Genomic DNA, 25662 nt, shown 5'->3' with positions numbered 1-25662 from the left:
AGCCCGGCCGGAGTCACGGAAGGTGGAGGGCAGCGATGAGAGCGTAAAGTGGGTTCCATGAAGCACTTGAGATAGGGAAGCACGTTCCCAACCAAACAACGGGGCACTCGCTGGTCAGTATCCTAATAACAGAGCAGTGTAGGGTCGTTTACTCCTGCAACTTAGAGGGTGCAGGGAAGCAGCCTGCATGGCCCGCGGAAGCGCGGATCTTTCCACGCACCGAGAGGAGTAGCGGCCTCTGGCGCTATTTAAAAAAGCGTGTTATTATAAGAACTGGCGTGTCTGGGGCGGGGCCAGGACGGGGCACGCCCGGGAAGGGGCGGAGCCGGGGCCGTGGCGCCAAAACGCGAACATGGCGCCTGAGCGGTTAAGGAGCCGGGCGGTCTCCGCCTTCAAGCTTCGCGGATTGCTGCTCCGGGGGTGAGTGGGCCGGAAAGCTGGCGGGGTAGGAAGGGAGAGCCAGGGCCAGGCCGCCGTGCGGGGCCGCGGGATGAGCCGTATGCCGAGAGGGACCCAGGCCTCTGGCCTTAAAATCACAGAGACCCTGAAAGAGTTCTAAGAAGCGAAGAGGATCTGGCGGTGCCTTAGATTCCCCGACGCGGACTCGTCAAGTTTCTCCCGGAAGGGATGAGGCTCTCCTGCACTTGCCGAACAGCCGGAGAAGCGGCGATAGGTTCCGCAGCATCCGTATATTAGCACGGTGCTTGGGCGCTCTCTCCTCGCTTAGTCTTTTCCTCTGCGGCTTGGGAATCCCAGCATCGCTGCTCACGTGGTTACGGAGACAGCGAATGAGAGCCCTGGGAAAGCCCATTGCTTGCCAGTAGCTGTCAGATTAGTACAAATTGTGGGCCCTGCCAGCCCTCCCAATTTTAGGTCAGGTCCTATTCTTGAGAGAGAATTCCTGACGGGTTAAGAAGTGGGTAGGTTTGAAGCATGTCGTCTTTTTTATTTATTTTTTAAAGATTTCCTTTAGAACTTCTCTTGCCATATCCGTGTTTTCTACGATTTGTAGAATGATCCTATACAAGATTTTTCTCATTAAATCTGCCTTTTTTTAAAAAAAAAGAAAGAATACGGTATTTACGTATGTAAATACCTGCTGGACGGGATACACGTCTCTACCAGGTTTTGATTGGTCTTGTGTGTGTAGAGGTTTTTGGTTTGTTTTTGTGAAGATGAGTTTTATGGGACTTTTACCATGTTTTGGGGTTAGTGGTGACAGGGGCAAGAGTGGATATTCTGTAGGAGAAAATAATAAATTCTGATTATTTGATTATCTGTTGATCCCCGACATTTAAAAAATACAAGCAATAAATCAGTATTTTTCTTTTCACTTAGGATTTGACTTAACACCGAGATGTCATTCATTAATTAAGTCAGAAATACACTGAAATATATTAGCTGTAAAATACTTACGGAGCAAGGGAATAGGAGAGTACAACACTGAGGAGGTTGGAGGGCAGATAGTGTATTAATTGTTTATTGCTGCATAACTCATTACCCCCAATTTAGACGTTTAAAACAGCAGGCACTTAAATTCTCACATTTTCCATGGGTCAGGAATTCAGGTAGGCTTAGTTGGGTCCTTAGCTTCACCGTCTCTCAGCAGGCTGCAGTCAAGATGCAGTCATCTCAGGTCAGTTGGGCAGGGTTTGCTTCCGAGTTCATTCAGTGATTGGCAGGATTCAGTTCATCCTGGATTGTCCGACTGATGGCTTCAGTCCTTCCTGGCTATTGGGCGTCCCCAACATGGCAGCTTACTTTATCACAACTAGCAACAGAGTCTGCTAGTAAATGAAAGTCACCGTTTTTTGTAACTTAAGGCAAGAAAGTGACATCTTGTCACTTAAAAATGTTTGTTTTTAAAAGTACAATACATTCAAATATTTGATCACTTGTGCCATATTCTATAATTAGAAGCAAGTCATTAGGTCCAACCTACACTCAAGGGGAGGTGATTAAACAAGGATGTGATTACCAGGAGGGGTGGATTATTAGGGGTCATCTTAGAAGTCTGTCTAGCATGGATATTAAATAATGCACAATTATCTACTTTCAATTGTGAAAAGGATCCGAGGAAAGAAGTGCTATGATAGTGTATAACCAGGTATATAAACAGTTCTAGAGTCAAGAAAGTCTTCATTAAAGAATGATTTGGAAAAAAAAAAAGAATGATTTGGGGAAAAAAAAAAAAAGAATGGTTTGAACTGAGTATGAGCAGGACTTGAGTAGGTAAAGAGGAGGGGAGAAGTGACCATATAAAGATCTTGAAGCCGGAGAGCATCAGGAAGTCCAGAGACACTGGATAAGACCAGTGAGATTTGACAGGGACCAGATCCAGTATGACTTTGGTCTATCCTAGTAGCTTTCCCAAGATTCACCCAATATGTGTGTGATTTTAGGGAATCAATCATGTTCTATAATAAACTAAAGGGATGTGACACCCACACATGAAACAATAAGCAACCTAAGATATATGACTGTAACAATTAATATTGATATAAAGTGTAAAGTTGTGGTCCACAAATACAGAATGGCATGGAATTAGCTAATTGTTTAAGGAGACAGTATTCACTCTGAGAATTATTGTTATTTAAATCAAGAATTCATGTGATTTATTAAAAATCTGTTTTATTGATTATGGGGGGGATTCATGTGATTTTAGTGAATGTTATTCCCTCTACGACAATATTCAAATGTCAAAGTTTTTTCTAGCCCGTTTTTTTTTCTTATTTTACAATTGAAAACGATGATGAAATTATTGGAACTTAAGCAAATGCATTATCAAGTTAATAAATATTTATTTGTCTGTTATATTCAGAACATTGAAGCAGACTGAGTTTATTAATGTCAAGTAATACATAGTACAAAGCTACTTGATGTAGCAGATGTAAGGGACCTATAAGTGAGATTAACAATTTCAGAAGGAAAGGGAGATTGCAGCTGGTAGAGCTGGTTTAGGAAGTCTTCCTAGAAGAAGGATATGATTTGGGATTTTAAGAATGGTTCTGTTGGCAGTGGGTAGGAGAAAGAGCTTTGTTCAGAAAGCACAGGAAAGGGGAGTGTTGCTTGCCGGGAGGAGTGAGTGAGTAGGTCTTAATTTCAATGCTGGATTGATGAACGTTTGCCAGATTTTGGCATAAAACATGTAGTCTTAATTACCAGTCTTTCTTTTCAGTGAAGCTGTTAAGTGCCTCACAGAAGCTCTTCAGTCTATCAATGAAATAGAGCTTGAAGATGCACTGGAAAGGATCGTCGATGCAGTTGAAAAGCAACCCTGTAAGTAACATTCTCTGTAACTTATATTGTTCATATAGTTCTACATCCTCAGTTATCTTAAAAAGTTTCAGGAGCAGTTGAGGACTCAGTATTGAATGTCCTGGTGGCATGAGACATACCCCTGGTAGCACTTGCTGCTAAACGGGAACCTCTAATTCTGTTGGAACCTTGGGGCCTTCCCAGAGACTCGTCTACAGTTCTTCCCTTTTATGAATTTCCCTCTGATTCCTTTATGGTCACTGTCTTTTCTCTGTATGCCTATTTCTTTGTGTTACTTCAGTTCAGGTGAGTTGCTCAGTCGTGTCTGACTCTTCACGGTGTCATGGACCACAGCACTCCAGGCCTCCGTGTCCCTCCCTCTCATCTCCATTGAGTCGGCGATGCCATCCAACCATCTCATCCTCTGTTGTCCCCTTCTCCTGCCTTCAATCTTTCCCAGCATCAGGGTCTTTTCAAATGTGTAGTTCTTTGCGTTAGGTGGCCAAAATATTGGAATGTCAGCTTCAACATCAGTCTTTCCAATGAACACTCAGGACTGATCTTCTTTAGGATGGACTGGTTGGATCTCCTTGCAGTCCAAGGGACTCTCAAGAGCCTTCTCCAACACCACAGTTCAAAAGCATCAATTCTTCGGCACTCAGATTACTTTATAGTCCAACTCTCACATCCATACATGACTACTGGAAAAACCATAGCCTTGACTAGACAGACCTTTGTTGGCAAAGTCATGTCTCTGCTTTTTAATATGCTGTCTAGGTTGGTCATAACTTTCCTTCCATGGTGGCCTTCCTTCCATCCTAAAATGGCTTACGCCTCTTTTAATTTCATGGCTGCAATCACCATCCGCAGTGATTTTGGAGCCCAACAAATAAAGTCAGTCACTGTTTCTACTGTTTATCCATCTATTTGTGATGCAGTGATGGGACCAGATGCCATGATCTTAGTGTTCTGAATGTTGAGCTTTTTTTTTTTTGAATGTTGAGCTTTAAGCCAACTTTTTCACTCTCCTCTTTCACTTTCATCAAGAGGCTCTTTAGTTCTTCTTCACTTCCTGCCATTAGAGTGTTGTCATCGGCATATCTGAGGTTACTGATATTTCTCCTGGCAATCTTGATTCCAGCTTGTGCTTCATCCAGCCCAGCGTTTCTCATGATGTGCTCTGCATATAAGTTAAATAAGCCGGGTGACAGTATACAGCCTTGACGTACTCCTTTTCCTATTTGGAACCAGTCTGTTGTTCCATGTCCAGTTCTAACTGTTGCTTCCTGACCTGCATATAGATTTTCAAGTTAGTTATTTTTAAATGTTTGAGGGGAAAAAAGAGTGAGTGAGAATAACTTTCCCTTCCTGCCTCAGCCTTTCTTGAGGGATCTTTTTGTTAAATATTCAATCTTTTGCCATAAGCGTGGACCTACAAAAGAGAAATGTTCTTCTCCTAAAAAAAAATGTCCAGTTTCTAGAGCACTGAAGGAGGGAGGTGGGTGTGGCTTGCTCTCATAGGTTGTACAGATGCCGGTTTCTTCAGTTAAACGGGTGGAAACTTTCTATGATAGAGGAGAAATTGCTATTATATCTCATTTTTACTTCTAAGGGGGGAATTTTAAATATATCTTTTAAAATTTTCTTTATAGTTGAAAATTTAGAGATGGTTAATTTTAGAAAATTAATATACATTAATGGCACATGATGGCATTTTGCTTGAGAACATACCACAGTGGTTAAGGGCACCCAATCTGGAAACAGGTTCTGGTTTGTGTTGCTCTCTACTCCTTCCAGTTATGTTCATCAGCAGGTTATTTGACCTCTTGGAGTTGCGCTTTCCTCATCTGTAAGACATGGCTTGAACATCAGTCTTATAGGACATCTATCCAGTAATGCTTGTGAAGTACTGAGCATAGTGTACTTGTTTACTAAGGGTTTGATAAATGGTGGCAGTTATTGTTATTACTGTTACTCTCATGCCTGTTGAAACATAGCAGTTGTGGGGATTTCTCTGGTGGTCCAGTGATTAAGAATCTGCCTTCTAGTGCAGGGGATGTGGTTTCTGTCCCTGATAGGGGAACTAAGATCCTGCACGCCATGGGGCAACTGGAGAAGCCTGCACACCGCAATGAAGACCAATCACAGCCACAAAAAAAAAAAAAAAGGAAGAAACATAGCAGTCGTGATGAAAAGTTATACTACTGTAACCATATTAACCTAGGAGCTTACAGAAACATTTGTATACCTGACTGTATATTGCTAAACAATACTTAGAAAACTGAGGCATTTGACTGTGTGTCAAGTGTATTTGAGAGAAGAAAATTAAGATATTTGAGATAAGACTTTTGTTAGTTACTGTTCTAACCTAACATGTTTTTTCCTCCTAAAACCTATGTAAATGAGAATCCTGGGGTTACTGTTTACAGATTATTTTAAGGAAAAACAGCCATGTATGGAGAGAACTAAATTGTATGCCTGTTTTTAAAATTTGACTTTGAACTTCTCTTTTCAGTGTCATCAAACATGATTGAACGATCGGTAGTGGAAGCAGCAGTCCAGGAATGCAGTCAGTCAGTAGATGAAACTATGTATGTGGACAAATTTCAATTTTTCCCTGTACAGAAGTGTTATTGAGTGCTTATTTTAAATTATTTTCTTGGGAAAATAACCAGTGGTCACCATTTCTACAGTGGTTCTTTCCTTGAGTTTCTTTTTGGTGATAGCTTACATTATAAGCTATCTTTGGGCTTCCTTGGTGGCTCAGATGGTAAAGAATCCACCTGCAATGCGGGAGACCTGGATTTGATCCCTGGGTTGGGAAGATCGCCTGGAGAAGGGAATGGCTACCCACTCAAGTAGTCTGGCCTGGAGAATTCCATGGACAGAGGAGCCTAGCAGGCTATAGTCCATGGGGTCGTAGAGTCATATGACTGAGTAACTTTCACTTCACTACATTATAAACCTCAATATTACATGACTCATCTTTACTATTTTTATCTCAGGATTTGAGATTTTGATGTGTTTGTACCATGACAGACTTTTGCCACTTACCCAACTGATTTGATTTAATATTTTATATGCTACAGGTGAATTGAATTGATTATTCAGAGGTATAATTTACTTTTTATCTTAGGAAAGGGCTGAATCCTGAAGTTCAGGGACTTAACTTGGGTAACATGCTGAATGGCCCCGGAGGGTGGAACCTCAGCTTTATGACTTGTTACCCTGTCTCATGCTGTTAGAGCTTAACAATTTATATGGCAGTAATTTTTCTGGGTTTTATTCCCAAGTGAACCTCTTTCCTTTCCTCCTTTGAATGTAATACTTCTTTCCAAATTCACAGGGTTTAACTGAAATGAAAACATCTGGGAAAAATGAAGAGAAACAGTTTTAACATTTTTTTTTCCTATTGGGGCAATGGAGATAATTGAAAGGAGTCATTACTCCTTTTGGTCAATAGTTTTAATCTTTTTTTTTTTTTTTTGGCTATATGATAGGTTTTTGTTGGTTATCTATTTAAAATATAGCAGTGTGTACATGTCTATCCCCAAATAGTAATCTTTTTTCTATTAGAACTTATTAGAGCTGCAAAAAATAGAGAAGTTAAGGTATTTAAAATGTATCCTTGCCAACTCATTGCTTAAGATACTAGAGTACTTGCTCCTAAATCCTTCATTAGAAATTCAAAACAATTGTATCAAAGTATAAGGATTATAATCCTAAAATAGGCGTTAAAGTTACCCATTGTTTCTGTCAAGCGGTTCCTATGTGCTGTGCTCTGTCGCTCAGTTGTGTCTGACTCTTTGCAACTCCATGGACTGCGGCCCTTCAGGCTCCTCTGTCCATGGGGATTCTCCAAACAAGAATACTGGAGTGGGCTGCCATGCTACTGTCAGCCAATATAGAGGTCGAGTGGGGACTGAATTATAAATGATCTTTGCAACTCCAGTTGTCAGAAAGTCATTATATTATAGCAGAAGGGACAGGCTTTCATTATTATAGATGCATAAGGAGCGTTAAATAACTTGCTGAGACTGATCCACTAGAAAACCATGGAGCTGTACCTAGAATCAAGGCTTGCTTCAAGTTCACTGGTTTTCTGCTTCTCTATACTAGGTGCTACCAACAGGCGAGCATGAAGTTTTTTTGACCATTTTCATTTTGGGAAATAGATATAATTTTAGGGAGGTTGTTTTTTTTTTTTTTTTTTTTTTTTTAGATTGGAATATTTATGCAGCAGTGCTGAGAATAGTGCTATTTAACCTCATTCAAACATGGTTATATTAGAAGTGTCTGAAGGTAAATTATTTTGTAAATTGTCCTTCTCTAACACTGTAAGTGTCAATGATATAGTCAGAATTTGGGGGGCGGTTCATTTTTGTTTACATCTTTTCCTGGGTCACTTTTGCATGATATTTTGGATTAAAAAATAGTTGGAAATGAATTACACCCTTTAATAATATTGTAGCCTATAAAAGCAGTATATATTAGGAGAGATTGCTTTAAGATGTCACTATTTTATTATAAATGTTCTTTCCCAACAGATGACATTATTAATTAGAAGTTGATTAAATTTTTTGTTTGTTTGAGAGTATTGGCAGTGCTTTCTTTTCTCTGAGAGGAAAACATACAGGCTAAAAACCCCATATTATTTTTGACACTACAAGAAATTGTGTACATGATCTGTGGAAAGTAAATGTGTATGACATAAGATTATAATGCAAGTTTTCATGTTCACTTGGAATACTTATTTTTTAGTAAATCAGGTTTGTTCTTATGGGTTGTTTTTCAGAGATCATATCTTCAATATCATAGGAGCATTTGATATCCCACGCTTTGTGTACAGTTCAGAAAGAAAAAAATTTCTTCCGTAAGTATGCCATCCGTTGATGTGAAGCTAATTTCAAATGTATATTTTTTTTTCAGAAGGTATATAGCTTTCATTTCTGATCTGTCTTTGTGTGTTATGGTAGTCATAAATAGACATATTCTTTTTTTTTTAGTTTATTAATGACCAACCACCCTGCACCAAATTTATTTGGGACAGCAAGAGATAAAGCAGAGCTGTTTCGTGAACGATACACAATTTTGCACCAGGTAAGTTGGAGGGGGAGAAAGAGACTGTTTCAATGTAGGTTAGACTCTGGAATAATCAAAGGATGGACTTTTGTGCACTAAAGTTTGTCCTTCAGTAGACTGCTATTGGGCTCTCTCTGTTTGAGACCGTATAGAGGATACAGATATGAAAAAAACACTTTAACCATCATGATGGTGGTAAAAATAGTAGCTAACATTTTTCACATGCTTTTGATATGCCAGGCATTGTTTATTACTTTACAGACATTGCTTATCATTTGATCATCATAATATCAACATTCAGTATGTATAAATGCTATTATTCCCATTTTATGGATGGGGAAACTGAGACATAAAGAAGTTTAGTCACTAGCCCAGAGGTTATATCTAGTAAGTAGAATGAGGATTTGAATCTAGTCAGTCTGACTTGAGCCTAGCATTCGCCTCCTACACTATAGTCTATGAAGTTGAAGACATGTGCACAAATAAAGAGTAGAATTTTATACATGCTTTAGAAGAAATACAAAAAGAATGCATTCCATAGAAAAATCAGAGACGGCTTCAGGGAAACGATGGCATTTGACAGGGACCTTGATTGCTCTGATCTTGTGGAAATGGGGGAAAGGTGGCGAACAGTGTGAACAAAAGCAAAAGGTAAAGTGGACTCTGTGCAGGAAATGATGAGTTCTCAGTCCTTCGTGTGGAGGGGAAGGCTCGTGAAGAGGAGTAGCATGGGATAAGTCTGTAAAATCAAGTGGCAGCTAAATCACGGATGGGCCGTCTCAGATTCCTCCTGTGTCCCGAAGCCCTCCGCGATCTCCAGTTGAATGCAGTCTCTCTCTGCTTTCAGCCACTGACAACTCAATGTGTCTCCCGTGTCAATTACTGGAGTGGGTCCTGCTGGGCATTCGGGGTGCGTAGCCCTGGTGTCAGACTGCACACTCCTTGTTTATTTCCTCCGCCACATTTGGCATAGTGCTTTTCACAGAGAAGATGCTCAGTAAATACCACTTTCTTTTTTCTTTCTTTTTAAAAATTATGTGTTAAAGCCTACGATATTATTTGGGGGTGTCACTAAACCCTCCCGAGCCTCATTAAAAGGGTTGAATCTGGTGGTCCAGTGGCTAAGACTCCACACTCCCAATGCAGGGGGCAGGTTTGATCCCTGATCAGGGAACTAGATCCTACATGCCTCAACTAAGAGTTCGCATGCTGCAGCTGAAGATCCTGCATGCCTCAGTGAAGATCCAAGGTCCCCTGTGCAACAGCTAAGATGCAGCACAGCTAAATAAATAAATACATACATTTTTTAAAAGGGTTGAATTTTAGTCCATGCATATTTTTATTGCAGTTTCTTCCTGAACACAAATCTGCTTTTACCATTCTGCTTCAAAATTGTTGTTTTCAATTGTGTGTAAGACTAACTTCTTGGTTTGGCATGCAGAGTCTATATTGTTAGGGCTTTTTTATTAGAGGTAATGGAAACTCAAACTGGCAAAAACAGACAAAGGAATTTCTTGGCTTGTGGAGAAGGTCCAGCTGTGTCAAGCACGACTGGAGTCAGTGCTCACACAATGTCTTGAGGCATCTAGCTCTTCCCATCTCCCAGCAACTTTACAAAATTCATCTTACTTTCAAACATATTCTCCCTATGAAGTGACACAGGTAGCCAATAGTAGCCTTAGTAACTCTTAGAGAGTTCTTCTTTTTCAAAAGTTCTAGTAACTGTCACTTATTGGCGTGGCTTTAGGCACTTATTCAACCCTGAACCAATCAGTGGCCAAGGGGATGGAGTACTTTGATTTGCTAGGTCTTGGTGGTATGTCAGTGGAGGGGGAAGGGCACCTGCCCTACCTAAACTTTGGGTACCACAGTGTGGAGGGGGGCATAGTTTCCCAAATATAGACTCCCACCAACCTCTCGCATTTTCTGACTTGTGCACCTTGTGATCCAGCTGTACTAAACTTCACATCACTTCCCTAACACTTCTTGACTCAGAACTCCTTCTGTGACACATCCCTTCCTCTGCCTAAAATATCTTGTCTCAGTCTCCTTCTGTTTCCTACTAGCAGAGTCTTTTTTATCATTTAGAATCTCATTAAATGGCCCCTTCTTCTCAGGGTCCTTGGTTGTACTGTGACCTATTGACACTTCTTTCTCACTCCCCCTGCCTCTGAGGATGACAGCTTTAGTTTGTCATTTCATATCAGCCCAGGGCGCATTACTGCCAGGTACACAATAGACCTTTTTTAAAAAGCCTTAAAAGTTTTTTTTAAATTGCATTTCTAGATATTTGTACTTTAAAGTATGTGAGTTTTCAAATTTGTTGAGAATAAATAATAGTAATGTTAATTTAAGAACAATGGTTTGTCAGGGTGCTATTTTAATGAACAGCGCTCTGTTTTATTAAAGGTTTGCCTCAGTAATTCATGTGAATTTTTCTTTTTCCTAGAGAACCCACAGACATGAATTATTTACTCCTCCAGTGATAGGTTCTCACCCTGATGAAAGTGGAAGCAAATTCCAGGTTAGAACGTTATCCTTATTATTTAGGGGTGTAAGTGTACAAGCTTAGTATTTGTTGCTTAATTCTAATTTATTGAATTTTAAATGCAAATGAACCACTGATAACTGTTTCGCTAACTGACCTGCGTGTGCCCCCTCTTGGCAAAGTCCATGCCTTGTGTCCTGGGTGCTACAAATCTCTAACAGAATCATCTACTTCCTTCTTTGGGGCAGGCCCTGAGATGCTGGTAACCCCCAGATAGTCTCTCACCACCAGGACAGAACCCTAGTCCTCCTGGTCCATTTGCTGACTTTCTGACCAACCCTCACCATTACCCATCTTGCCCTCACTCCCACTCTGAAATCCTGCTCTTTGCCCAGTCCAGCCATCTAGTGACCACCACACACTTGTTCAGCCGAGACATGTTACATCAGTTGGAGTGAAAACTGTGCTGAAGGCGCTAAAGAAACCACATGTACAGAATGCATGAGAGGGCACAGACAGGCCACGGCGTCGTCTAGGGAGAGGGAGAACGTGTGTTCCTTCTGCTGTTCTATTTCAGGAAGCGGTTACCAGACAGCACCGTCACTTTTGTTGCAGCCACATACCTGGTTACTGTCAGTGCGTCGGTGGCTTTGTTCCCTGCTTCAGCACACGGAACCCTGTGGGGGACAGTCCTTAGCGCCTTCGGGCTAGGCCCCACCGTTTCTATGAGTTTCCACATAACTTCTGAAGAGCCCAGGCTCTGCTCAGGTTCATTCACTTCTCTACCATGTTAGATCAGAATTCATAATGATGGGCAGTCTGATAGATACTAAAATAATAATACTAGATGATGCTTAAATTAATGTTTGATGGTAGCACCATGAGGAGAAAACATTTATAGTGTTTGATAGTTCTGCTATCAGAAAAAAATAAGTTGTGGAAATTGACATTATTGATTATTTCTCTACCAATGATTATCTATGCATTTTCTCAAATATATTAGGTTTCCTATAGCAACTCAGATACCTACAGCCCAGAAGCATTATTTCACCTTTCCTCTTTGCCAAAGTAATGTTAAGACTTAGCTAAATAATTTATTGTTCTTGTTATCTTTCCAGGCTGTTTAACTTTGTATCCCTGTTGGCATGTTATTTAAATCCCCATTTATTGTCCCTGTATGGTATTCTACCTTTGCAAACTACAAATATTGTATCCTCACTTTGTTATAGCTTTGTACTCCTGTGTTGCTTTATTTACTGATTGTGAATTGAAATATTTTTCCCAGTCTGTAAGTTGTCTTTTTATTCTCTCAACAGTCTTTTTGAAATACTTGTTATTAATTATGTTGAAGTCTAGCTTATAAGTTTTTTTTTTCATGGCTCATATTTTTAGTATTGTTTCTAAGAAATCTTTACCTAATCAAGTTTTTAGGATACATGTCTTTTCTTCAGATTTATTCCCAAGTATTTCATTTTTTAAAAACTGTTTAAAATGAACATTGTATTCTTGTGTCACTTGAGGTTCATGGTTTTAAAGAGAACTTCAATATCATATGTTAATGTGATTATTATGGGATGTTGTGATTATGTCCTTTAAGTTGTTTGGTATATTGTTGTATATATACTATAGATATTTCTATCCATTAAGAAGAATTAAGTGTATCTAAATATAGTTAAATGCAACAATGTCTAAGATGTATTAAACTTAAAAAGTTAAGTTGAAGAATAATACAAATAATATTTCATCTTTGCAAATAAAACAAACTGTATGGGTATGTGTTTATAAATTATGTATGTGTGTATTAATATATTGTTAGGATTATATGTATAGAAAAGGATCAGAAAGGATTTCTTTAAAATAGTGCCCCAATTACTACTACGTTTAACTTTCTGGTAAAAATATAATGATCAAATTGAGACTATAAGTAATAATGACAGACTTTCAAAATACTAAATAAAGTAAGAGTAGAATATAACTTTTTAAATAGCCCACTAATTTACAGGTGCTGAAGAGACTGACAAAATTCATATTCTTCTATATTTAAAGATAAATATACTTATCATTATTCAAAATAATATGGTATGAAACTTCAGTCATTGGTAAGGGCCTGTGTTGACATGGTGTTTTTTTAGGCATAATTCTTCCAAGACATCATCAGTTGCTATTTTAGCTTTTTGTAGGATAAAATTATATTTTCTAAGTTTTGATTTTCTACTGTAAAATAGATGTAAATACTGCAATGTGCACTCAAAATTTACTTATTTTTATAAAAAAAAGATTAGTCTCTTAAAGGAACATATTTTCAGTCCTTAAGAGTTTATTTTGTTTATTTTAGCTGAAGACAATAGAAACCCTATTGGGCAGTACAAGCAAAATCGGAGATGTGATTGTTCTTGGGATGATAACCCAGTTAAAAGAGGTAAGTGAAACTTGATAAGTATCCATCCTTTATTTTCAGCCTTCAGACTGATGAAATGTCAGTTAAATTCAGCATTTTTACAGAGGGCACTGGAACCTATTCTTCTTTGAAAGCAGCTACTTCAGTTACTAAGTAACTTTTTCATTTGCATTTGGTTTCCTGAGTAGACATCAGAAAAGAGTGTCTTAGACAAGCCACCAGTTTGCATAGCCTGAAATTAGTTCCCCAGTAATCTCTGGTTGACTTCTCAGTTTCTAAGCATTCAAAGCTGCAGACCACATCCTGCTCCCTGGGAGATGCTGTTGGCTATCTTAGGTGAAGGCACCTGGTGAGGTCCCTCTTGTGGCAGCCAGCAAATGTCCCTGCTGCCATCTCTTGATCAGCAGTAGTCATTGTTTGATACCTCTGAGGACTCTGAGTCTCAATTAAGTGATGGAAAAGCCTAGACTTGGAATTACTGATTTTTTAAAAAATCCATGGTACTCTCTACTATATTCTGTTGTCAAAATTGTCAGTATCTTAATTATTTTACCATAGTATTCATTTTTACATAAATGTGGACATATTTCTTTTAATTTTTTTTAGGGAAAATTTTTTCTGGAAGACCCTACAGGAACAATACAACTGGATCTCAGTAAAGCTATATCCCTCACTTTTATTTTTTTAAAATCTGTGTTAAATGAATTGGGGAAATTGACTATGTATCATTTTCAAATTTACCTATTTGGATACTTAGTGTAACTTCCAAAATGTATATTGACTTTATCACTACCTCAACCATAGAAATAGAATTATTTTCCTTAACTACTGTATACCAGTTCCATAGTGGTTTATATACAGAATCATGCTTTGTCTTAGCAGAGGGTAAGTTAGTATTTTTTTTTCCCTGTCCTAATCATTCTACAGTAAAACCCTTTCTACATTGGTTAAAATACATTAACAGTGTAACTCAGGGGAATATTGATTATCAGAGCATACTTTTGACATTATGTAACTCTCAGACTTCTAGTGGGCACAGGGTTTCCTTCTGGGATGATGAAAATATTCTGAAATTAGTACTGATGGTTGTACAACTTGTGAATAGACTAAAAGCTACTGAGGTATGCACTTTTAATTTATTTTTATTGATTTACTTATTTTTGGCTGCGCTGGGTCTTTGTTGCTATGCGTGGGCTTTCTCTAGTTGTGGCAAGTGGGGGATACTCTTTAGTTGTGAGTCATGGGCTTCTCATTGCGGTGGCTTCTCCTGTTGCAGAGCATGGGCTCTAGGGTGTGCGGGCTTCAGTAGTTGTGGCTCCCCGCTCTAGAGAGCAGGCTCAAGTAGTTATGGCAAAGGAGCTTAGTTGCCCTGCAGCATGTGGGAATCTTGACAGACCAGGGATCAAACCTGTGTTCCCTGCATTTCAAGGCGGCTTCTTAACCACTGGGCCACCAGGGAAGTCCTGAGGTATACACTTTTAAAGGGTTGTATGACGTGTGAGTTATATTCTCAGTGAAGTTAAAAGAAAAAAAGATTGCACGTAGAGTCATAAAATGAGACATTTTTATGCAGATGTAGAGAATGGCCTTGTGGATACAGGGGGGAAAGGGGAGGGTGGGACCGCTTGGGAGAGCAGAATTGACATAGATACATTACCATGTGTAAAACAGATAGCTGTGAGAAGCTCCTATGTAGCACAGGGAGCTCAGCTTGAAGCTCTGTGATGTCCTAGAGGAGGGGGAGGGAGGCTTGAGAGAGAGTGGATATATGGATACATTTAGCTGATTTACTCTGTTGTACACTTTGTTATATAATTATACTCCAATAAAAAATAGATGTTAAAAAAAAAAGCATTTTTATCTGTGTACCTTATCTATCTGTACTCTAACATGTACTGTGAAATAAGAAAGGGAAAAATTTTACTTCTAAATCTATTACAGTTTCATGACTTTTTTTTTTTTTTAATAGATCTGGGACTATCAGGAATTCTCTGGTGGTCCAGTGGTTAGCACTCGGCATGTTCACTTCCATGGCCCCAGGTTCCATCCTTGGTCAGGGAACTAAGATCTTGCAAGTCACATGGTGTGGCCAAAAATAAAAAACAAAAAAAGAACTGAGACTGTCTCTGAACCTGAAACTGTTCTGTAGTTCAGTGGGACTGGTGAATTCTGTAGTTAGTTGACCGGGGATTAAACGATGGCCTAGCATTACTGCTTTACGTGCCACAGTTTTGTCCTTTCAAACAAGAAAATTGGACAAATAAAAGTGATGTGTTACTTATCTGTTTTTCAGGTTGGTTTGAAGATCAGGTGTTTCATGTCAATGCCTTTGGATTTCCACCCACTGAACCCTCTAGTACTACTAGGTATAAAAATGTTTCACTTAAACTCTATAAAAATTTTAGAATACTGGCAGTAATAAATGTAAGATAGTATATCACGTGTCAATTATTACAAGTCCTCAGACTTTGTGTTAGAAGGTGAAGAGCAGTGGAAAATGAGAGTTAAAAGACTGGACTTTATATGAAACTGAAAACTAGTGGGTTGACTCCAGACTGGTTGCAATAGCATCTTTGTATTTGGCTCTCACTGGGAAAGATTTCCAATCCATTGGTCTTATTTATCTATAGGACTGAGACAAGAGATAGGAAAACAGAAGAATATAATTCCCATGTTAATATAAAGTTCTTATTTTTGTATTTTACTGAGTAAAAGCTATAAGAGGCAGATTATATAGTTATTTAATATGTGCAAAATCATTATAATATTAGAGGGGTTCCAAAAGGACCTTCTCTGAGAGGAGTGAATTCCCTGTCACTCAAGGAATTTGACAGAGGCTGAATAATGGTGTGAAAGTTGTAGCCGGTGGCCTGTGGGTTGAATGTAGTCTATAGACATTTCTTGTTTCCCCTTGGAGGTATTTAAGCATATTTTGAATTAGTGTTCAATATTTGACAATTAGGAGATTTCTGAGTTATCTTGAACAGTCAGCTCTGGCAGTGCTTTGCACCTGAATTCTCGCCTGGAACATCTTCAGTGATGGCTCACTGTGGGCGGGATAAATGTATGCACCCTCATTCACACCTAGTCAGCTTCAGCTGGCTGCTGCTTTGATATTTAATATTAGCTTCCTGGAGCCTCTAGGCATCTGGGGTAATTAAAGTAGTTGCATTCTAATCCTGAGATTCCATGATGATGGTGATGATTTCAAGAAGTCTGATGATTAAGATTTTAGGTCCAGTCTGCTGTTATAAATCAGGTGCCAAGGCCACGTTTGCTGGCGGGGAGTCACTGGCAGGCAGCTTTTGCTGTGCGTCTTCTTCTTGGTGAAGTAAATCCAGGGTAAAGTGCTGGTCATGCCACAGAGAATACAAGCCCGCATCAAGCCAGTTTACTTTTGAGTGAGTGCTTTTAGTGCTAATTTGTGGCTAGGCTTACATCATGGTAGGGTTTCTTGGGGCTATATTGAAAGCATAATTGCTGTTGTCTTGGTGTTATAGTTTCATACAGGCCTCAAAATTACTCTTCTGAATGAGAGGTATAATCAAGGAAGCTGGCCTTGAGTGTTACCATTCGTTTCAGTTTAGCCAAGCATTCATCTTTGTAATGTCTCAAATAATCTTCTATTTAAATTGTCCCACTTTCTCTAAATTAAAGTACAGATTTGCTGAGATTCCATTGCCATGTTGCTCTCTTTCACTGGTACAAGACATGTGACTTATGTTTTCTGAGCCTGATGCATTGTTAAAGTTCCTAGAATTCCTAGATCATTTCTTGGGAAAACAGCCTTCCTCTTGCTCCTGTCTTTGTACCTTACATTCCATGAACCAAGGATGGAGGATGTTACTGAGGCTTTTTTAAGCTTTAATTTCTCAAGAATCAGCCTAATAGGCATTTCTGTTTGTAATGTTCTGGTTTATGTTTGGATATATAACTGAAATCATCTGTATCATCTTATTTCATTCCTCTGATAGCTGCAAGATTAAAACCTAACACTGTCACCTGTTATTGGGATGGCCTCAGGCACGTCACTTAACGCTTCTAAATCTGAACCTTGCTTTCTTTTTGTAAGATAAAGAAAAATAGATCGCTTCTCGGCCTTTTGGCTAAGATCAAGTGTAGAAAAATAGAATCTACCAAGATGAGGTTTTTTTTTTTTAATGATTTAATATTACAATCTGTCTGATACCAGTTACCATTCGTTTCAGTTTAGCCAAGAGAAAGTTCAGTTTCCTTAAGAGAAAGGTTCAGTATTCCCTAAGGCAGTGTTTGCAGTGACTTTATAGGATATAATTACAGTGACTTAATAAGAATATACAGGTTCTATATCTATTCACTTTTTTTGGATGCTGAAAATGAATACATACTGTACAATGCTTTGTAACCTGCTTCATCATTTAATAATATTCAGTCAACATTTTCCATTACCATGAAATTTATTACATGGTTTGTGACATTCAGCAATGTACTTTAAGCACATACTATATTGCCAGACTCTGTGCTAGGTGTTGGATTAGGGAGATAGACATTACACATCACCCAAGTAATTTGCTGATTACAAATTTGATGAGTTCTGTGAAAGAGAAGTGCAGGGTCCTCCAAGTGTGTGTAGTGGGGAAGTCTGACCTCTGTTGGGATCCTCAAGGGGCAGTTCTCTGGGACAGTATTCAACATTTAAACTGAGGACTGTAGAACGGCAGCCGGTGAAGGGTAGGTGGCAAGAGCAGTGGAGGCTGGGAGTGCAGAAGATCACTCCAATTTCCGTTTGGCGCAAGCTTTAGTGTTCCTTCCAGATTTTCACAATTCTGGGATATAGATAAGTCTTTGTAGACATCCTTAAATTCTTAGAACAGATATCTAGAAGTGAAATTGCCTGGTCAAATGGCTAGCACTTTTTTTTGAGACCTGTATTAGTTATTATTCAAATTGAGTACCTATGTCTCCTACTTTCAACTATATAAGGAAATTATGATTTATTTTAATATTTGCTTTAGAAAGTTTTAAAAGGTCCAGATATAGTTTACTTATCTTACTTTGTTTACTGCCTCAGTGTTGCTTCCTTTCTCATTTTAGAATGTTTAAATAAACTTGTTTGCTTTTTAAGTGATACAGATAATACATTTTCATGGTACAATTTACATTGATGGGGAAATAACCTCATTAGATAGACAGAAGCTTAATTTGTAGAATTAGCAGAAAAATATCTTCAATAGAATATAGGATAGAAGGTAATAATTGTGTTATAATTACCTAGGGCATACTATGGAAATATTAATTTTTTCGGAGGGCCTTCTAATACATCTGTGAAGACTTCTGCAAAACTAAAACAACTAGAGGATGAGAATAAAGATGCCATGTTTGTGTTTATATCTGATGTTTGGTTGGACCAAGTAGAAGTATTGGAAAAACTTCACATCATGTTTTCTGGTAGGTGTCATTTTTTTCTATTCTTTTTTATGAGAGCTCATGTCTTAAAACGAAATTCTTTTTAAAAAAATGTATCTTTTTGAGTAGTCTGTTTTTGTTAAAAAAAGTTGATTCAGCCCTGAAATATTTTAAATGAGTTCATCTTAAAGAGTTACATTTTTACATTTGAAAAATAACTGTATGTGTGTGTTCATGATAAATATGAATTAGTCCTAAAACAGTACAAGAGTGGATAACAGCTTAGGCTTTGGAGTTTGACAGAACTGGGTTTAAACTGCAGCCTAATACTTTGGGCAGGTTACTTAATCTCTTTCTCAGTTTAGAGAGATGTTGTGAGGACTAATCAAGCCTTTGCAGGGCCTGGCACAAAATAAGTGCTCAATAAATGGGCACTATTATTACTATTTTTTATAATAAGTTGTTACTAAAATAAGGTATTGCTTTTAGACAGTAAGGTTTTATTATTAAAAACTCATGGCTAAAAAAAAAAGCTCATGGCTAAAAGATTTTAATATGCTTTCTAGACCAGAAAAGTGATGTTCATTTATTCTTTTTAGGTTACTCACCAGCACCTCCAACCTGCTTTATTCTGTGTGGTAATTTTTCATCTGCACCATATGGAAAAAATCAAGTTCAAGCTTTGAAAGGTATTGAGGATCTATTTAATAAGTGTTCCTACATTTATATAAACTAAGTTGATAAGAAATAATCTATATTAATTTAAATTTATTCATAATATGTAGAGTTCTATCTGATCAAATAAAATTTGATTTATGTATATCATATGCCAATTAAATTCAATATCCCTTTAAAATTTTAGATTCCCTAAAAACTTTGGCAGATATAATATGTGAATATCCAAATATTCATCAAAGGTAATGATTTCTGTTGCTATATTTTTTCATTTAAAGGGTTATTTGAGAAACAAAAATAAATCCTAATTTAAGAAGTGAGTGGAAGAAAAAGTTGAGAAAATTAGTATAGCTGGGAGATAAAATTATCCTTCTGTCACAATACTATATTGGAAAGTATTAAATGGAAGAGTAATAATTTCAACCATAATCCAAATTTCTTGGTGACATTATTACTCTAAGGGTCTAGAACTATACTCTTCAATATGATAGTCGCTGGCAGCATGGATCTCTTTAAATTTAAAGCTATATCATTTAAAGGAATTCCCTGGTGGTCCAATGGTTCGGACTCTGTGCTTTCACTGAGGAGGGGTCCAGGTTCGATCCCTGGTCAGGGAACTAAAAGAACCCTATAAACCTGGCAGTGCAGCCTAAAATTAAAAAACTAAAAAAAAAAATTCAGTCACACTAGCCACAGTTCAGGTACTCAGTAATTAGGCAGTACAGATATAGAACATGTCCATCATTGCAAAAAAGATCTATTGAATGATATTGGTCTAGAGAATTTTATTAGTTCATTTATTAAAATGTATGAAATTTAATTTAAAAATTTTATAATTTAATTAAAGGTGATAACTTGGTTTTAGACTATTGGGTAGTGGTATGATAATATTTTTAGAATGATTTATGTTGAATTTTGCTACAGTAGTCGTTTTGTGTTTGTACCTGGCCCAGAGGATCCTGGATTTGGTTCCATCTTACCAAGGTAAGTTTTATTCAGATATTTGCAACAGAAAGAAAACTCTGTAAACTAAAAAATATATACTGTATCACCTTAATTGTATTTATAGGCCACCATTTGCTGAAAGCATCACTAATGAATTCAGGCAAAGAGTACCATTTTCAGTTTTTACTACTAATCCTTGCAGGTAAATATTAATATTTTATATCATGTTTTTTCTTACCTTTCATTTAAAAATTAACCTATTTCTTAAAATTTGTCTAGATTTTGATTGTCATGGAGTAAAAAGAGAATTTCTCTTTATTTTAGGTTTCTCAAAACTTTAACAATACTTTAATATATTGTTTATATTGTATATATTATATATATACACTATATATATATTGTGTATGTTGTATATATTATATTAATATATTGTATATATTAATATAATACTTTCAATATATTTAAATAATTCACTAACATTGAATTTAGAAACTTAATGGATGGAGATTTTAAAATAGATATTCCGATTATACATCCTTTAAGAAAAGTTACAATGGAAGGATGGAAGGATTACGCATTTACTGTATGTGCCACGGTGACCATAGGTTCTTATGGAGGGAATGCTTTCAGTCTTTGTTTCCCTCTCTTTTCTACCTACATTCACTCCTTCAGTGACTTTATCCAGTCCATGAGCTTTAAATATCCTCTATGTATTGACAAGTCCCACGTTGATATCTCCACCTCAAACTTTCTCCCTGACTCCAGACGCACAATTCAGTTGCCTACACATCATCTCCCCATGGATGTCTAATAAACAACTTCAAACCGAACTGCTAATCTTCTTCCCCCATCAGCCCCACCCTGTCCTGTAGCTTTCCTCATTGTAGTTCATGACACCTTTATCCTTCCATTCATTCAGGCTAACCTTTGGGGTTTCTCCTCACATGCAGGCTTTTAGAAAGTCCTTCAAAAATCTGAAGGAGGACTTTAAACATTTATATCCAGAATCTGGCCATCTCTCTATACCTCCCCCTCTATGACCCTCTACCATCTTCTCTAGCCTTGGCTACTGTAATAGCCTCCTCACTGGTCTCTAGCTTCTACTCCTGCTCCTCCGTAGTCGGCCCTCAACCATGTCAGCGTGATCCTTTAAACCAGAAGGTGGATCTGCCCTTACAGATTCAGAAAGATGGACCCATCGTTTATTTGGTAACAGCCCATATCCTATGCAATGGTGGTCATGGCCCTGCGAGACCTGGCCCCGTTTCCTCTGTGATTTCTTCTCCTCCTCTTTCAGTCCAGCCACTCCAGCCCCCTTTTGTTCTTCAGATGTGCCAGGCATGGTTCATCCTAGGGCCTCTGCCTGCCTGTTCCCTCCGCCTGCCTGTTCCCTCCGCCTGCCTCTGCATGTCTGCATGACTCTCACTTCCTTCAACTCTGTGCTCAGATCAAACTTCATTATGAGTCCCACCTGTTCCGGTCCTCCTATTAAATACTCCAGCCTTTGACCTTCCCTTCCTGCACATGATCCCTGTTAGTCTTTTTCTTTTTGCCATACACTTAATCATCTCTCAACATACTATTAGTTTTCATATCTGTTGTTTATCGTCTCTGAACGCCCACCCCCAGTAGAATGAACTGCATTGGGGTTGGGGTCTTTTTGTACTGTCCACTCATCCCTAGAGTACTGCTAGACACATATTGAGAGCTCAGTAAATTACTGTCAAATGCATGGATGAATAGATTATGGTTGAATTTGAAGTGGGAATGTATTATAAAATATCTTGCCTTTAAAATTACATTATATTTTTTTCGGAGGAAGTCACATTCAACTACCATTTTCATTTCAGAATTCAGTATTGTACACAAGAAATTATTGTCTTTCGTGAAGACTTAGTGAATAAAATGTGCAGAAACTGCGTCCGTTTTCCCAGTAGCAATTTGGATATTCCTAATCATGTAAGTTAAACATCTTCTTTATTAAGATATCTTACATGTGACTTTATATAAAATTTTAAGTCACTTAATCAGTTGCCCTTTTGTTTTTTGTTTATAGTTCAAAATAATTTCAACACACTTTTGTCAGTAAGGTAATTTTGGTTCCCTAAATCAGTGTTTCTCAGTTTTCTTATTGAGGTATCCCCTAATAGACAGAAGAAAGCCCAGAACAAGCAGGAAATTTCTTTGGAGCTTCCCATTTTGCCTTTAGAACTCACAAATCTTACATTGTACTTTTACATATATTTAAAGAAAATGTGTTTTTAATCATGTTTATTAAATATTTCCTATGATATGCCCACATTAGGAAGATGTGGTGTTTATCGAGATTCCCTGACATACAGCTTTCAATCACTGGTTACATGTATCCTCATTTGGAAGTATGGAAAGAGATCATACACAGCATTTTCAGTATGTATTTTATAACCTTTAATGTGTATGTAGGTCAAGTATATATTCTTGGCATTACCCAAGCTGTGGAATTATTTTTAAATGAACAAAATTAGGAAATGAGTTTATTGTACAGCTAAAAATATAACTGCTCCAAAATGACTCTTTGGGGAAGTAGCTTTTATAGTATTAAATGAAAACTCATTAATTTCTCCTAAAATACAGGATAATTTCATATCAGTGTTCCCAAAGCTCTGGGATTCAGTTTTCCCAAATGTTTCTCAAATTTTCTGTCTCTTTGGTAATCGGTATTTAATTTGAAATCCTCTGTTGCTCTTTTAGCTTTTACAAATGCATTGAAGTTTGTTTTGTGTTGTTCTTTTGTAGTTTGTAAAGACTGTCTTATCCCAAGGACACCTGACTCCTCTCCCTCTTTATGTCTGCCCAGTGTATTGGGCGTATGACTATGCTCTGAGGGTGTACCCTGTGCCTGACCTGCTTGTCATCGCAGACAAATATGATCCTTTTACTTTGACCAATACCGAATGCCTCTGCATAAACCCTGTAAGAATGTAGTTAACATTATGTATCATAATTTGTCAAGATTACAGTGTTACTTCTTTATGTTTAGTCAGTTACTGTTGGAGTAAAAACATACGATCAATGAAATAACGGAATTAATTTGGTATAAAGAGAAAGTTCTTAAATTTTCAAAAGAACATGTGACTATAAAGTAATGTGACTTAGTCTTAAAAAAAAAAAAAGGCACCATTATAAATCCAAATAAGTATTTTCCCCTTCAAAGTAACTTGCCTTGGGATTCCTTTCTGGAAATTACTTTCAGAGCATGTATCCTGCTCTCTGTACACATATTAATGGTACTTGTTCATTGAGGGTGATTTTTTTTTTTTTTTTTTAGAAATTGTCCAGGTCTCCAAAATCTAAGCCTGATGAATGTTGAGATTCTTACTGGGACACACTTTAATATTTCATTTTTATGCAGAACCTTGAAATGCTTCAGAATCCTGAAGTTGCTTCTGAATTTCTGTAAAAATATAATTGACTTTTCTAACTTGGGGCTTAAATGCTGCATAAATGTTGCTATTTATATCAAGTATCTTCACTGGTGATTTTTAATATGTATGTTTCCTTGATTCTTACAAATTTTAGACTTTAATTTTTTGGTTCTTTTTTTTTAAATCTAGGTCACTTTTAGAAACATCATCCTTACTGCTTTTCTTACACATTTATTGTGTCCAGCTTCCTCAACCACAGAACTATCGACATTTTGAACCAAATAATTCTGTTTTGGGGCACTGTCCTGTTCATTTCAGGGTGTTTAGTAGCATCCCTGACTTCTACCCATTAGATGCCAGTAGCAGCCCCCAGGTTTAACAGTCGACAGTGTCCTCAGGTATTTGCCAAATGTCTCTAGGGGACAGAACTGACCCTGGTTGGGAACTACTGCTATAAGGATGCACACAATTGACTTGGTTTCATTGTTTTTGTAATGTGTGGCCTAATTTTTACAGAATCTTTATTCATGTTTCAATATTCTTGTCATAATGAGGCTATTTCCTTATTTAAACTGAACTCTTTGGGTGTTCACATAGTTAATGCTGTATTTGAAAACACTTTTATTTCTGAGTTTTTTTCTTCTTTTTCATCTTGTAAATGAGTAAACCACCATTTCCTACACCATCATTTTATCTTTTTTTTACCTTATTTATACCTTTGTGGACAAGTTCAAAACTTTTTTTCTTTAACTTTCTTTAAATAATTTTGTTTATTTTTGGCTGCACTGGTTCTTTGGTGCTGCATGGGGGCTGTCTCTAGTTTGGTGAGTGGGGGCTATGCTGTAGTTGCAGTGCATGGACTTCTCATTGCAGGGGCTCCTCTTGCTGCCGAGCGCGGGCTCCAGGGTGAGCGGGCTTCAGCAGCTGCGGCGACTAGGCTCTCGAGCACAGGCTCAGTAGTTGTGGTGCATGGGCTTAGTCCCCTGCAGCATGTGGGATCTTTCAGGAGCAAGGACCGAACCCACGTCTCCTGCATTAGCAGGCGGATTCTTAACCACTGGACCACAGAGAAGTCCCCAAAACATGGTTTTGACATTGTTCCATCCTTTCTTGATACTTACTCACATTAATGAAGATCTGCAATAGGCCACGCATTGAGCTAGTGCCAGGGACATAAAGACTGAAAAGATAAGAGTCTGCTTTATTTAGTTTAGTAATGGACAGTTGTATATGTGACCCTGCTCTGTTGCTTTGAGGGGACCATGGCGGGGCATCAATCCCAGATTTTCACTGGGGAGAGGGGCAGGAAAGATTTCTTGAACATGATGTTTGAGTGTCTTATATGCTTACTAAGCATCATTCAGTACTGCTTATTTCTTATACTAAGTAGACCCACTCCTAAGCATTTCTGGCCACATTTTTTAGCATGACTGTTCTGGTCAACTTTACTTTTTCCTTCTAGTGGAGATACTTTATAGTAATATTTTTGCTCTATAAAGAGCATGCAGAAATTTGTCTCATTACTTTATAGTCACATCTTGTACCTTCATCTTTAAGCCACGAGCAAGGAATTTGATTTTAAAAATAGGGGTTCTTTTTTTTCAAAAGTTGAGTATTCACTGATGGGCATTTTTCTCTCCAAAGGGCTCTTTTCCAAGAAGTGGATTTTCATTCAAAGTTTTTTATCCTTCCAATAAGATAGTAGAAGATAGGTAAGTGTGCCTTCATAAACAGCTGTCTCTTGGCATAATACTGCTAAAAATCAGATGTTCTGAAGGTGTGCTGAGGTTTTTAAAAATGACTATAGTAGCTCATTGGCAATGTTCTAGGCTGAACTTACTGTGTTCACGCTGTGTGACACAGAATTGTATGTACTTGATGGCACATTTGTATGAAACAGACCAAGAACTGTTTTCTGCGGGAAATCTCAGATTGGCTGTGGGGCTGGGCTAGTTCTTTTACAGGCTGATTTGTGATGAGGTTATTATTCTGAAAGGGCAGGCTTGCCTTCCACATGTGAAAGTCCC

The 25662-nt window shown here is 37.9% G+C and overlaps 1 protein-coding gene and 1 pseudogene across 2 annotated transcripts in view; both read left to right on the top strand.

The window, feature by feature from the left end:
* The first annotated feature begins 291 nt into the window (after positions 1-291).
* Positions 292-25662, top strand: part of POLE2 (DNA polymerase epsilon 2, accessory subunit) — a 29576-nt gene continuing 4205 nt past the window's right edge. The window contains exons 1-18 of one of the 2 annotated variants that reach the window (XM_043471608.1): positions 292-420; positions 3179-3279; positions 5774-5849; positions 8054-8131; positions 8265-8358; positions 10790-10864; positions 13164-13247; positions 13833-13889; positions 14063-14111; positions 15520-15592; positions 18481-18653; positions 19211-19300; positions 19474-19528; positions 20211-20270; positions 20356-20433; positions 22082-22190; positions 23007-23183; positions 25280-25347. In XM_043471608.1, coding sequence (XP_043327543.1) covers positions 353-420; positions 3179-3279; positions 5774-5849; positions 8054-8131; positions 8265-8358; positions 10790-10864; positions 13164-13247; positions 13833-13889; positions 14063-14111; positions 15520-15592; positions 18481-18653; positions 19211-19300; positions 19474-19528; positions 20211-20270; positions 20356-20433; positions 22082-22190; positions 23007-23183; positions 25280-25347 — 1565 coding nt within the window. In that variant the 5' untranslated portion in view covers positions 292-352. The remainder of the gene's footprint in view (positions 421-3178; positions 3280-5773; positions 5850-8053; positions 8132-8264; positions 8359-10789; positions 10865-13163; positions 13248-13832; positions 13890-14062; positions 14112-15519; positions 15593-18480; positions 18654-19210; positions 19301-19473; positions 19529-20210; positions 20271-20355; positions 20434-22081; positions 22191-23006; positions 23184-25279; positions 25348-25662) is intronic. The other variant, XM_043471609.1, reaches the window with a different exon arrangement.
* Positions 17313-17444, top strand: LOC122444490 (annotated as a pseudogene).

This window comes from Cervus canadensis, chromosome 6 (assembly GCF_019320065.1).
Source record: "Cervus canadensis isolate Bull #8, Minnesota chromosome 6, ASM1932006v1, whole genome shotgun sequence".
NCBI classification, from domain to species: domain Eukaryota; kingdom Metazoa; phylum Chordata; class Mammalia; order Artiodactyla; family Cervidae; genus Cervus; species Cervus canadensis.
Note: the sequence above shows the minus strand (reverse complement) of the source record. Positions and strands in the feature narration are given on the sequence as shown.